This window comes from Geospiza fortis, unplaced genomic scaffold (genome assembly GCF_000277835.1).
Source record: "Geospiza fortis unplaced genomic scaffold, GeoFor_1.0 scaffold590, whole genome shotgun sequence".
Classification (NCBI taxonomy): Eukaryota; Metazoa; Chordata; class Aves; order Passeriformes; family Thraupidae; genus Geospiza; species Geospiza fortis.
Window position 1 is genome coordinate 2,121,028 of NW_005054402.1, and position 14,824 is coordinate 2,135,851.

Below are 14,824 nucleotides of genomic sequence, written 5' to 3' on the forward strand. Positions count from 1 at the left end.
ATTAAGACTTAATTGACAAGAATGTATTTTCTTGTAAAGCCAAAATAATAGGATATTGGTCATTTTTTTTAAATCCCTGTTGCTGGATCTGTTTGTTTCAGGCTGATCTTATAAATCAACTGTACCAAGGCAAACTGAAGGACTATGTGAGGTGCCTAGAGTGTGGCTATGAAGGCTGGAGAATCGACACGTACCTGGATATCCCTCTGGTCATCCGGCCCTATGGCTCCAGCCAGGCGTTTGCTAGCGTGGTGTGTACTATTATGGTCCTAATAGTGCATCCATACACACATAGAATACATAATGCCCCAGTGGTAGAATTGGTTCCCTGGTAAGTATCATCCTAGATACTCCATCTTGGGGTGTTCGTCTTTGTGCAGTGAACCAGCTAGCAAGTTCTAGAAGATTTTTCTTTTTTTTGGCTTTTTGGTTTATTTTTTGTTTTGGTTTTTTTTTCTTTTGCCCTTCGATGAGTCCTACTGGTGCATGTATAAGGGGAGGGGAAATGCAACTTTATTGCCTTAGGGCTGCAGTAATCAGTTATTTTCTTCCTGATAAAATCTTCAGCATTTACTTGAGAGATTTTTATGAGATCACAAAGTTTTATTTGGGTTGGTTTTTTTACTGGCACATCTGCTAAATTTTCATAGCTTTATTGAAAGTGTTAGTGAAAGAACAGAACATTGACATGAAATTTTTACTTTAATTGCCATGTTGTTGCTGTGCTTTTTAAAGGTCACTTTTTAGATACCATATCCTTTTAATAAGCAATTTGATGATGATTCAAAAATCTTGTTCTACATCAATGTTTGTAGTCTCTTTTGCTCCAGCTTTACTGATGCTGGCAAGCATAACTACTGCTTAGTAAATCTGTGGAAGTTCGTTTGTTTGAGTTTTTCCACCCTGAAAAAAAAAGTATTACAAACTGTGAAATTCCACCGTATACTATGGATGGAGTTGTGAGAAAGAATAAGAATAAATCAAACAAGTCTTTCAGTAAAGGTTGTTTTAAACAAATACTTGTGTAATTGGCTTGTTTATTAAACATAAAGTATTTTTTCTTCTGTATTTAGTGTGCTGGCAATATTTTTAAACCACTAATAGTCCATAATTCTTAACGGTAATTCTGTTAAGAATTGTTAGAATTAATTTAAACTATAGTATAGCTTCAAAGTACTTTATACTTTGAAACTTTAAATATCAGTCTTGAGAAGTAGTAAAGGTGAGGGACATTGGTCTTGTGAAAAGAATTCAAGTTAGTAATGTCCTTCAAATTCTTCCTAAGATCAAAATTTTCTGGAACTGTCCAGCTAGTGGAAGCTGTCTTAATGCAGATTGATATTTTATTCAGATGGCTTCCCTTTTCATCTTTTAACCCTAATTTCTAGCAGTATTGCCTGAACTAAATTTTATTTGTTGTAATTTTTATTCAATAATTAGATTTTTATGATCTATTAAAAATAATGAAAACTATTCAGTTCATGTAGTTTAATTCTGCATTTAACAATGCATTGTTCATATGTCTTAAATGGAAAGGTTTTTTTCTTCAATGGGCAAGTCTGTAATGCAATGCTAAAAAAAGACTTTGTCTATTTGTAAAAACAAAACTTGAATGAATAAGGACTTAAAGTTCAGATTAGTTTTAATAGCACATGATATTTTTCCTTTCAGTCAGCATTTACTGGGTTCACTACATTGAGGAACGTAGTTTCAAGATTTTTGTTACCCAAACTTACATGGTTGCAACTTGTATTGATGCTTCAATTTTTGAGCTTTTTTCAATTCCTATTCTGATTACATTCAGTTGATTCTCCTCCCTGCATATGTATGAACAATAGCAGATGTAATTTTTAGTTCTGTAGTCTTCAGCAGTGGGGAGATATGGAGGATACTTGCTTTTGGAGAAGGGAAAAATCGCCTGTTTCTAAATGGAATTCTCTGAAGGTAGTATCCTCCATTGATCCATAGATGATGTGATTCAGTAGGTGTAGGTAAAAGGGTCTGAGAGATCAAAAACTTCACACATGCGCTAATAGGGCTTATGGAAGGGAATGTAAAACTTTTTAGACCTTGCTAGTCAGCTCCTGAGGGAACTTGCAGCAGGCGACACAACCCAAGATAGGGGATCTAAGGAGGATACTACCTTCAAAGAACTCTAGTTAGAGGTAAGTGATTTTCCATTACTTTCCAATAAGAGAGAATGGATGGATGAGCCTTGAATAAGGTTAATCTGTAGAATGCCGTTTAAAGAGCATTATCCCACTGTTTGACATTGTGTATTACCAAAGAAATGCAGATACTTGAAATGTTGCATTAATTTGTATGTATATTACTTCTCAATGCATGGGGACATTGAAGAACTGGGAAGGATAATGTCATGCTTTCTTTATTTCCTACTGTGAACTAATTCTGAAATTCTTCAGTGTGGTCTTAAGGTTTGCATTTAGAATTGTTCTGATTTTCCACTCCATCCCCCAATTCCATATAGCATAGCTGTGAACTCACTGGGGCAGCTCTGGGGCATTGAGATGTTGTCAGTGTGTGACACAAGATGGTTTCTGAAAAAAACACTTATGTAATCTGCATTGTTCAAGGGTATGGTGTCAGAAAACCCCTGAATCAGGCTTTTCTTGAGGTCAGTAGAAATCCAGACATAAAAACATTTGGCTTATTTCAGGGAGGTAAACAGGAGCAACAATTCGCCTTCTGATTTTTGTAGGTACTAGTGTCTTTTTGAATTTAACAGCACTAGGCATAAGCTGAAATGTTTTGAAGTAAAAAAATATATTTTGCAGGATGAGCAGTGGAGAAAAAGACGCAGCTGGGAACTAGCAGTGATGCTGAAATTATGATACTAAAACAGTGAGAGTTGATTTGCAATACCAGAAAACTAGTAATGATCCAAGTATTCTGGAGGTGTAGCCAATGCAGTTGTGTTTTGTTAAGTATTGTTAGTTTTCAAGATCTTTTGTACCATAGCTTTTCTTTTGAGAATGTAAGTATGTGTACAAGTAGTCCTTCTTAGGGCAGAAATTACTTTGAACTTTATGTGAACTTGCTTTGTGGTGTCCTTGCCAAACTGTTGAAGGCAGAATATGGATGATGTGATAATTCCTTCTTTGTTTTTAAGGCTAGATCAGTAACAACGAGGTCTTGTATTTTTCATGGAACATACTCTTTGAGCGCATTGGAAAACTGATGAACTCTGAAAACCTGAGATGGCAGTTAGTTTCTAGCTTTTTCCAACAGCAGTTTTGCCTAAATGCCATTTGTTGTGTAAGGCTTCATAAAGGTCCTACTGCTCCTATTCACAGGTTTTACAAATTTGCACATTTATGAAGGCTTGCAGTATGGCACTTGTCGAACTACTGACTAGATCATAACGCATTTTTATGGAGGGGAAAGTTGTCTGCAGTGCTTCTCTTAAGCCCGACAATAATTAGGTTGAATTGTTACAGCATTTTAGTGTGCTAAGTGATAGAAATCTTAGAATATTAAAAACTGAATACACTTAGAACTTGGCTGGACAAGGCTTTGGGCAATATGCCTAAAGTTTGACCTGATTTGAGCAAGGGATTAAGATCAGATGATCTCCAGAAATTTCTTTCAGCCTGTATTGTTCTTTTGATTCTTTGAACTAGAAAGAAGTTTAAATAGCTTTTGTCACCCTAATCTGTAGCTTGATCACTTAAGCTTTATTTTGAAGTGTGTGTGTAGGGGATTTTGGAAATGCTCAGTGACTCCAAAGGTAGATAAGAGCTGCCACATTGAAGGTAACTCCTGAGGTAACACTGACTTCTGGTGGCACTGCAGGGCAGGGGATGTGTGCTGTGAAAGGCTGTGCAGCTTGGCAGCTTTGCCCCTGGTTTTGCTGAGTAAACTGTCAGAGCAGAGAGCAGTGAACTACACTAGAGTAGGAAGTGTATTAAGAAACCTCCTAATCAGCAGAACTAACCTTGGTGTAAAGATGATGTAAGAGGGAAGAGAATCAGCCTGGGGAGCAGCAATGGTGATTATCCAAGGATTGAAAAATACATGGCTATATATATATAGCTCAAAAGTAATGGAGGTCCCAGGAGCTTCAATCAGACCTTTCAAAGCACAGCTCACTATGTGTGCTAAGCAGTGAAACCTCAAGAGTGATGTAATAATGCTTCATTGCCTTCTCAGGGGTCTAAAGCATCATCACTTCTTGCCTTATGTAAAATTTTGTAGGGTCTTTCCTTGTTAAATTGCACATCACATGAGTCTGCATAAGCATTACACAATAATTTATGTCCCATCCTCCATATAATCCCATTTATATTCATGTTGATACATGAGCTGCAACTTTTTTCTTACACTTGAAATATATTTTTCTTGCCTTAACTGGTATTTGGCTCACAAGACAGTTCTGTCACTGATTATGATGTCATCATGTGGTGTTTTCTGATTCATGTTTTCTGTGTTGACCATTAACTTTGTTTGCTTTTGCTGAAATAGTTGTGAATAATAATCAAAATACAGCAATTCATTTCTTCTGCTTTCTTTTAAAGCAGGTTCTAACTTGTTTAGTCTTTTTTCTTACATTTTAGAATGAGATTTCTTACATTTCAGTACATAATTGTACTAAACACTAGCTGTCTGTGGCCCTGGAGTAAAAAGCAACTCAGCTTCTGTAGCATTTAGGAAGTAAAGACATAGACAGCAGTTCATTTCAAACTCTAAAATGTTTTCCTATGTCTGGGGAGTCTCTGCCCAAGAGCTGTGATTTCAGGCTGTTCAAAAGCCTTTCTGGCTGGCTCAAAAAGTGGGAAACTGAGATGACTGCCTTCACTGTACAGTTGTTTTATGGAGTTTGGTAGATCCTTCATTTGTGAATAGTTGTCACCTGGAATAGAGTCCATTTTTTAAAAGTCCTTTCTCCTAGACTAGCAACAGAGCTTTTGGAAAATACTTGTTGTTCTTGCTGATGGCCTCCATTCTTGGAAAGAAAGAAGGGAGGAGAGAAGAACTGGGGACTTTTGTGAAGAACTTGGCATATCCTTGATTTGTTCCCAAAGTGGGATTTGCCAAACAACACGATTTAGATACCAGTCGTAGGTTCTTTGCCAGCCATGTTATGACTGCCGAGTTTACTCTGCCCAGTTAAGCCCCTTCTTACTTACTCAGAACTTCAGGGGAACAGCCACAGACCTTCATTAACAGATGATGGTTTTAAAAATGATGTTGCAAATTGTATTTGCTTTCACCTCCATGGCTGAACAGAGAACTTCTGCCTTCCACTTGGAGTTCAGAAACCCAGAACCTATTGGCTTGCAAGCTGACTGGGTCATAGGTTTTAACTTTGAACATCTCTGGGTAAAATTCTTCAGTGAACCCATCTCAGTACTCCTAGTGAATTCTGTTTGAACAAGTTGGTTCTCAAGTATTTACACCTTAATGTGCAGTGTCATTGCTGCAAATTATGTCAGTTTGGTTGTATTTTGAATGTTGATTGCTGTAGTGAGGAGCAAAATAGAAATCATTGAAGTCCTGGGTGTAAGCATTAGTGACAGAACTTTTGGGGGTTTTTGAACTACCCCAAACTAGGCAGCTTTCAGAAGACAAAATTCCAGTTATTGCTTAGATGCCTCATAAGGTTTAGCTAGGAAACTACTTCTGTCTTTTTAGGAGATGACCTTATCTGATTCTCACTCCTTTGGGAGCAAAACTCAAATACTCTTCCCTCTGTCCTTTCCCCAGCTTTCGCTTAAAAATAGGATCTTCAAATGTAGTTTCCTGACCCTTGGTAGAACCAGGACTAAGGCTATCTTTATGCAGGGCACTGAGTAACATTTTTTTCTGCTGCTTCCTCTTTCCCCCTCTAAATACCAGATTGGCTCTTTTGAGAAAAACTCCTTAGAAATGCAGAAGAATCATCTCAAAATTCTGGGAGAACAAGGACAAGGCAGGGCTTAAAAATAAGCTCTTTTTCACAGCAGATGACTTTACAGACATGACTAAATGTGATGTGCAAGGTAACAGGAGTAAATGTAACTATTGAACCAAAGACAGTTTGGATTCATCAAATACTGAACCAGATACAGTTAACAGTAATTGTGGTTTTGCTGGGTGTAGAAATGTTGATTTCTGATCATGTACTTAAATATTGTATCTGTACCAAAGTTTGTCAATCAAATTTTGGTGGTAGATTTAAATGAAATATTTGTATGTGTTTGCAGTCTCATTGTAAATTTATACATGCATAGTGAACACTCTTTAAAAATGGGGTAATGTGTTTTTATTCTTAGGAAGAAGCACTGCATGCTTTCATTCAACCTGAGATCCTTGATGGCCCAAATCAGTACTTTTGTGAGCGATGTAAGAAGAAATGTGATGCAAGAAAGGTAAAGACTGGTCAAATGATTTGCAAAAATTACTTTTAATAAACACCAATCCTGATAACAGGGACATAATCTTGTCCTTGTTTCACTTAGGGCCTGAGGTTCTTGCACTTTCCGTACCTGCTGACATTACAGCTGAAGAGATTTGACTTTGATTATACCACAATGCACAGAATTAAACTCAATGATCGCATGACTTTTCCAGAGGAGTTGGACATGAGTGTCTTTATTGATGTCGAAGATGAGGTAAGGTATTTGGTTTCAGAGAAAAGCATTTAACTTCCTTCAAGTTCTTTCTCCTTTCTCATTCAGAAAATCAAAATTCTAGTCTTATAAACCCATTTTAACAATATAAACCCATTTTAACAATATTATTCATCTACATATAATGTTCTTTAGCCATGCTAGTGCTATAATTTGAAGATTTTAAGTCTGTCCATATGGATTTTTTTTTAATATTGCAAACAAATGTGTTCTCTGTAGTTGGGGTTCCTGCTTCCATAAGGAAGCTCTTTCAGATTTCTTATATCTTCAGTCAACAGATTTAAAGACAGGAGTCTCAGGGCTTCTATATATACTGCAATTCCAGAAGGGAAGATTTATCTGAAACTTGTGTCTGAATTGTGTTGGTCATAAGAGGTGATGTAAAGTTTCAAAACTTTGAATATTGAAGTTAGTCCAGAAATCATTAATAATTAATTTCTTCCCTCTGAATCACCATGTAGTTAGTGTATACTGTAGAAATAAGATTTTAAAAATTTTATTTTTTCCCATCAGTCTTCTGGCTTTTTACTTTATGGGTTTTACCAAAATTCATGTTGTGCACTTACATTCACCAAGAAGTATTTACTGTGTGTTTTGCATTGAAGACCAAAGTAATTTCTCTAATTTCATTCCTGAAAACATTTGTTGGCTTGCACTGGTGTAAGAGAAATACTGCCTGGATGTGCACATGGAGAGGCTTTTCTGGCTCTCTACAAACCCTTGTCTTAGGAATGATCCCATGTAGACAATTTGATACCTCTCAGAGTGAGTGGGATAAATAACAATGAAGATTGATCTGGGAGAACAGAACTCAGATAAAATTAAGGACTGTCAGAAAATCAAAACAATTATCCAGAGGCAAGAGGATCAGGTAAGAGATGACTATACTGAGTGAGCTGCATTCACAGTGTTGGTGACACCATGCTGTTAAGCTAGCAGAACTAATCAGTCTTATTGTAATACCTTGGCTAGGTCCAGTGAGTTGAAATGAAAAAAAAAAGTCTTTGGATGTGACTGAAAATATTTTCAGTCAGTTCTGATTAACAGGGCCACATTACAACAGATTGGTTTTTAGTATCAGACTTCCAGGTACTGAATTGGGATAGCTAGTGAATGGAATAGGCTAGTAACAAATATAACTTTGCCAAATCTGAAAGCTCCTAATTACTGTTCAGTTGCACACAAAGCCCAGGAACACTGAAGAGGTGGACTGAAGACACCAACAGAAACAAGTCTGTTCTTGGTGCTGAATTACAGAGGTCTCTAGTTTTTGAGGAATTTGATTGCTTCATAGAGTGGATTTTTTTCATTTCACAAACACTGTTATTTCCTGTTCCATGTAGCTTGTAATGTTGTATAATGTTAGTGTGTATGTCTTATTTTTAAGAAGTCTCCTCAGACTGAGAGTTGCACTGATAGTGGAGCTGAAAATGAAGGCAGTTGTCACAGTGATCAGATGAGCAATGATTTTTCTAATGATGATGGAGTTGATGAAGGAATCTGCCTTGAAAGCAATAGTGCAGCAGAGAGGATCTCTAAAGCTGGCAGTGAAAAGGTATGATAACACTGGCTCTCAGAAGGATGGGCAGGAGGCTGGAAGGGGGGACACAGCTGGAAAGGCTGACCTGCATTCACCACCAGAATATTCCATGCCAGATTCCCTGCTGGGCACCGTCATGCTCTGCAGGAAAACTGGGGGCTTTCCAAGGTTGCTGTTGTTCAGAGACTGACTGGGCATTGGTCTGCTGAGGGGAAGGGGATGGGTGTGTGCTGAGTAATGCCTTTGCATCGCTGCACTATTAATTTTTTTGTATGTTTCCTTTATCTATTAAACTGTCATTGTCTCCAACCACAAGTGTTCCCACTTTTGCTCTTCTGATTTTCTCCACCATCCCACTTGAGGGAAGTAGTGACTGACTGGCTGGAGGGATGCTTTGTTCTTGGCTAGGGTCTACCCACCACAAATGTAAATGATAAATATATAATTAATTCTGACATTGAAGGTGAGGTGAGAGGTTGGAAGTGTGTGAGTTTATTTGAATTTTCAAAAATTGACATTACAACAAAGCAAAAAATTCAACTGATTTGGAGCTCACCTGAGATACATAAAAGTCTTCCCAGCTTGTCAGACTGAGAATTTCCAATAACTTGTTTTGCCAGCAGACCCTTAAAACTGAAGACCTGTTTTGCCTTGTGAGCAGTGGTTTTACTTGTGGCCAGCTGTCAAAGGTCTACCAGATTTAGCTGCAAAAGCATCTTGCAGAGTAGTAGGAGAAGATTGGGAAGTTTTGATCAGTTTCATAGATGAAGCCAAGGGTCTAAATGTTAAATATTCCTTCAGTCATCTTAATATAAAGGAATTAAATAGCAGGTCAGTCCAGGATAGCAGCAATCCTGCTGTGGGACATCAGGGTTGGTAGAGATTGCTGATGAACCTGGTTGAGTTTTCATGGAAAATGTTGAATTTTATGGTAATGTCTACAATATGTACTTCATGTATTGTTGTTCAATGAACTCATCTGAAATTAGGCCACTAGCTTTCATTCAGTCTTGGTAGAAAGCTGTTTGGCTTCAGCTGGTACTTTTGTAAAGGAGCAGTTTTAAAGGCTGACTTGCATGTTAATCTTCACATCTGGCCCTGTTTGTATTTACCTTGAACCATTTGAGAGGGTGTTTTTGGTATATGTTCTGAATACTGTCAGTCTTAGTTGGAAATGATGAAAAAATTAATTCTAGTCACTTGACTGAACAAGACCAGAATATTTTAATGTGTCTATAATGCAAGTGGGATGTCCAGGTGTTGGCCAGTTGTTTCATACTACTTGTTCTCAAGGCAAACAAGCTGTCAAGCCAAGCTTTTTGGTTTGGATATCTTAATAATGGATGTGAGATATGCTGAGAACATACAGTGTTTCTTTTACATAGTCTAAAAATATCCTTGTAACACTTGTGAATCAGTGTGGTTCAGTTTTATTTTTTAATTTATATGCAGTACTGAAGGCATGTGCTTAGTGCCCTCTATTTCTATCCATTTATCTATGGAAAAAAAAAAGGGTGTAAAACATCAAGTATGGAGAGGAGTGATGGCAAATAGACCTAAGCTTTGTAGCTACAAACTGCTGAGTAAAGTTTAGCATAGCAGAGCTCTGGTTTTTTATTGCATTAATTAATTTCTATTACACAAATCCACTCTTTGCATCCAACTATTTACATACACGGGTTTGTGTCCTTATTTTAAAAATTTTTTAAATTACCATTTGCTTAGCTTTTCTTCGCTGGGTACGTTTCACACCTTTTTCTTCTCTCCACAGAGTTCTTTGCTGTATGAGCTCTTTTCTGTCATGGTTCATTCTGGAAGTGCTGCTGGTGGCCATTATTATGCCTGTATAAAATCTTTTAGTGATGACCAGTGGTACAGCTTTAATGATCAGCATGTTAGCAAGGTAAAAATAGTAATTTTTGTTATGTTTTCTACTGATAAATGGACCAATAAGTTTCTATTTTGTGGTTTTCCACTTAGCTGCCCATAAAACCAGTTTTATTATACATATTTCAAGTATTTCCTTGATTTCATCATCTCCTAATGTCCTGCCATATGCATATGTTTCACTCATTAGCTTAACTGATTTCTAGGGGTTTGGAGAGTTGTTATTTTTGTAGCTATGTATTTTTGTGTGGTGGGGAAAGGAGCGTACTCCTTGGCAGTGATGGTGCGATGGTTCCTAAAGAAGCTGTCATTCATGTACAGACCAGGCTGTATTTCAAATTTTGTCTTCTGTACATGTGAAGAGCATTTCTTGCTTAGAGAAGTGTTTGTAGATCTGTTACAGTCCAGACTGTGCTCTTAAACCTGTCCAGCTGATGGAGGTGTTCCAGCTATCATCCATAGGTACTATTGCAATCAGGAAACCTGTGTCTCTGTCTCTAAGAAGTTCCCACTTTAAAAACTAAAAAAGTATGTTTGCATTAATTGTAAAATGGAGAGCCAAATCACTTTGAAATTGTTTTTGGAAGTCAGCAAATAAGCAAAAATATTTTTATAATTGGAATTTTTAATATAGTGTGTTGTGTAATGCCATGTTTCCTTGTGTAAATAATGCATCTCGATTAGTACAAGTTTCTCAAATAATCATTACATTGATTTTCTGTTAGATAACTCAGGAAGATATTAAGAAAACATATGGAGGATCTTCTGGAAGCAGAGGATATTATTCCAGTGCTTTTGCTAGGTTAGTATTACTGTCATGTTACTTTTCTTTCTGGGTAGTGTTTTAGTGTAATGATATGAATGGCCAAGGTGCATATGCCTAACATGTTACATTAAAATTATTAGCAAGTGCTTCAGGTAGTTGTAAGAACTACCCTGACTGCTGTTTCAGATCATTAAAATAATGTGATATTTATTTTTGAAAATCGTTCTTGGTTAGTGTATAACTTAGATATGATACAGCTCCTTACTGAAAGATAAAGAAATCAGAGCAGTTTCTGAAGCCAGTATTGTCTCCTGAGTGGTAAATTCACCTGTCTCTTCTCTTCCCCCAGCTCCACAAATGCTTACATGCTGATATACAGACTGAAAGATCCAACAAGAAATGCAAGTAAGTTCAACAGCTGTATATGAAAAAGTTGTTTGGTTTTTTTTTTTAACTTAAGTGTTGCATGTTGTGGTTTTGTTTGTTGTTATGAAACAATGTAATAAAGTACACTAACTTGCATGAAGTGCAGTATTTATTTTATCACAATATAGATGATACCTTGAGACTTTTATTGTCAACTAATTCACTTTCTGGAAGAGTATTTGCATTTATTGTAAAAATGGATTAAGTGCAGTCATCAGCTTTAGTGTATTTCTCTGCTACAGAAAAGCTTTACTGGTACTGGAATCTTTTGCTACTATCACTTTCTTGTGTTGCTGATAACGTAAGCAAGGGGAGTAAAAGGCTGACTTCAGTTTAATTTAAATAATATAAAAGAGAACAGAGCATGGTGTAGTGGGAAATTTATGTGGAAAAAGAATGGGGTGAAAAGGCAAGAAAGATAACTCCAATATACCTGTAATGGCTTAAGACGGAAATGTAATGCTTGCTGTGGAAAAACTGTATTTTTAAAAATTATTGCTTTGTTTTTACTGGCAGAGTTTCTTGAGGCACATGAATATCCAGAGCACATTAAACAATTGGTACAGAAAGAGAGAGAATTAGAAGAACAAGAAAAAAGGCAACGTGAAATTGAACGCAACACGTGCAAGGTTAGAATTTCTGCTGGACTGAGTAACAATACATTGCTAGTGGGAAACGTTTCTGCTGTAAACAGAGGTTTTTTATTACAATACAAGGGCTCCTTTGTGATAAATGTTTGCACTAACAATTCTTTTAAACGAATTGCACACCTGTTGGAAAGCTGTACATAGTGCAGACCTCTGTTAGAGGTATTCACCAGACATTTTTGTTGAATTCATGTATTGCATGTGGATTTGAATTGATATTAAAACCAAAACAACTTAGCACTTATTTTAAGCAAAATTACTTCCAAAGAATGTGTAATGCTGCACATTGTGTTTTGTACTGTTAAATCTTCATATTGTGACCCTTGACTTTGTGCAATGGTGTTTCTTAAACTAATTTGAAATAATTACTTGGCAGAAAGAGCAGAACTTTTTCAAACCCTAGATTTAATAGTAACAAAGAAAATTGGATCTCAGTGCCTTACAAGCGTGGCAGTCAGCTGCTCTATCTATGAATTAAGTGATTGTTTTATGAGGAAGTTCTCTCATTGCAAAATGTGTAACTCTATGTGAAAAAGGAATTTCACATTCATTGTTCATATGTGCATTTGGCTTTGGAGCATTTGCTCACTGTCTGTGGCTACGAGATGTTCTGGTTATAGAAGCTGTACACCAGCTGGGAGAAAGATTCAGATGCACACAAATACCTCATGTGCCTTTGACATACTCTGTCTGCAGTTGTATAACCAGCTGAAAGGAAACCACCCCACAGCTGAAGCAGAGCTAAAGGTGTATTTCATATTAGATTGCTTGGATATTGTGTTTTCAACTTCAATGGAAAGACATTTGAAAATGCCTTCATGATAATTTTTCTTCTTTTTATATTTCATAGATTAAATTATTCTGCATGCATCCTACAAAGCAAATAATGATGGAGAACAAATTGGAAGTTCATAAGGACAGAACACTGAAGGAAGCTGTGGAAATAGCTTACAAGGTATGCCATGTGTAACAGGATAGTTAAATTGTTTGTAGTGATTTCTGCTTTGTGTCTTCAGATTTTTAATTTGTAATACTGTGGGAGTGTTTGAGATGGCAGTGTTTTAATTTGTAATACTGTGGGGATTTTTTGGGGGGTTGGATTTGGAGGTTGCTTCTTGGGAAGTTGTGTATGATGGGGTTTTTTTGTTCTTTTTTTTTTTAAGGTGTTCTAGTTTGCCATTATTGACCAAGTTTTCTGCCAGTAGCCATCAGCTGATTGCTGATTGGCATGATGCAGCCTGCCCTTGTAAAAGGCAGTATGATATGGCATACCCTTATTTTAAAATCAGACAGTGAGAGTTGCTGTTAACTCACTATGGCCTCAGCAAATTGAAAGAATTCTGAACACTTTTATTGGCATTGCAGTAAAAACCTTGTATTAGATACATAGTAACACAGTTCTTGAGAATCTTCCTGGGTAACTAATTCAGTAACAGGAGTGAACACCCATGTCTGTTGATCTCTGCCTTCCTCAAACAGGTGGAAGCTGAAGACGTCAATTTTTGCTTGCCTACTTGTACTCTTTGCTTCTTGCTGTGTATGTTTTTGGCTAGGAGAGCACCAGCAAGGCACTTACGTATTTGGGATGTGCTAACATCTTCTTGAGATGCACAGTTAGTGGATGTGACTCCCTCTGGCCTCTGAGATGCCACCTGGTAGAGGTGATAAGCAATGTATTCCTCTGAAAATACTTCTGGGAAATGTCTTCATGTGCCTCTGTACATACTTTTGAAAATTCCCTCTTTTCCCAAAATTTACCAAAAAATTTCCATTTTCATGCAGGCTTCTATTTGAATTTGGAAACATGTATATATATTGCATGTATATATGCATATATAACATGTATCTATATTGCAAAATATCTGTGATGCGTTTTCTAAAACCACAGTGGCTGTTGTGAATTCAAGGGGTTCCTGGATGTACGCACAGTGAGGTACTTCTAGCTTGCAGGTTAAGAACTAAACTCACAGCTAAGCTGTTACTAATGTTAGGGGTGTTCTGTGTGTGCACATTGCAGCTGATGGATTTAGAAGAGGCTGTTCCCTTGAGCTGCTGTCGCCTTGTCAAATACGATGAGTTCCATGACTACTTGGAGCGCTCGTATGAAGGAGAAGAGGATACCCCAATGGGTTTGTTACTTGGAGGGGTCAAGTCAACCTACATGTTTGACTTACTGTTGGAAACAAGAAGGCCTGACCAAGTTTTCCAGTGCTATAAACCTGGTGGTAAGATATATAATTACAATATATGCTTTTAGTCTATCCTTATCTATACTGTGTGATGGCACAAGCACAGAGCTGTAAAGCAGCTTCAGTATGAGGTGTTGCAAGAAAAAAACCCTAGATTTTACAGTCAATATTCGGAACTACATAATGTCCTGTGCTGCTGACTTTGCTTCTTGTTGAAGCAGGTCTAAGGTATACTAAAATTTGTCAAACTGGAAGGTTTTTTCTTTTTTGGCATTAAATTTGATCAAAAAATGTAATTCTGAAATTGGACTGCTTTTTGAGTTCTTACTGTTTGTATTTAATGCAGCCCCTTAATTATTACATCAGACAAGCATACATGTGTTTTCTTTGTCTGTTGAATTTTCTCTGTGTATATATGTGACTTTGTTTTCTTTTTTCTCCTTCCTGCAGAGGTCATGGTAAAGGTTCACGTAGTCGACCTGAAGACTGAATCTGTTGCTCCTCCAATAAGTGTGCGAGCTTATTTGAATCAAACAGTGTCAGAGTTTAAACAGCTAATTTCAAAGGTAATTTACAGTCCTTATGGACTTGTGTTAAAGAGTTTTCATTCATTGTGACTGTGAAATGTGTCATAATTTCCTTACCTCAGATGAGAGCCTGCACCTTTTGCAGATCATGCTGCAAGTCCTGTCCAGCAGGGTTCAGTTAGATGCTACAGCTGAGTTTGTCCACCTGCTCAC

General features: G+C 37.0%; 1 protein-coding gene across 3 annotated transcripts in view; it reads left to right on the plus strand.

The window, feature by feature from the left end:
- USP47 (ubiquitin specific peptidase 47) overlaps positions 1–14,824 on the plus strand; it is a 33,562-nt gene that overhangs the window by 6,246 nt on the left and 12,492 nt on the right. For 2 of the 3 annotated variants that reach the window (XM_031061163.1, XM_031061162.1), the window contains exons 7-17: positions 102–251; positions 6,273–6,368; positions 6,459–6,611; positions 8,017–8,184; positions 9,941–10,072; positions 10,782–10,858; positions 11,172–11,227; positions 11,765–11,877; positions 12,746–12,850; positions 13,913–14,120; positions 14,535–14,650. In XM_031061163.1, the coding sequence (XP_030917023.1) occupies positions 102–251; positions 6,273–6,368; positions 6,459–6,611; positions 8,017–8,184; positions 9,941–10,072; positions 10,782–10,858; positions 11,172–11,227; positions 11,765–11,877; positions 12,746–12,850; positions 13,913–14,120; positions 14,535–14,650 (1,374 nt within the window). The remainder of the gene's footprint in view (positions 1–101; positions 252–6,272; positions 6,369–6,458; positions 6,612–8,016; positions 8,185–9,940; positions 10,073–10,781; positions 10,859–11,171; positions 11,228–11,764; positions 11,878–12,745; positions 12,851–13,912; positions 14,121–14,534; positions 14,651–14,824) is intronic. The other variant, XM_031061161.1, reaches the window with a different exon arrangement.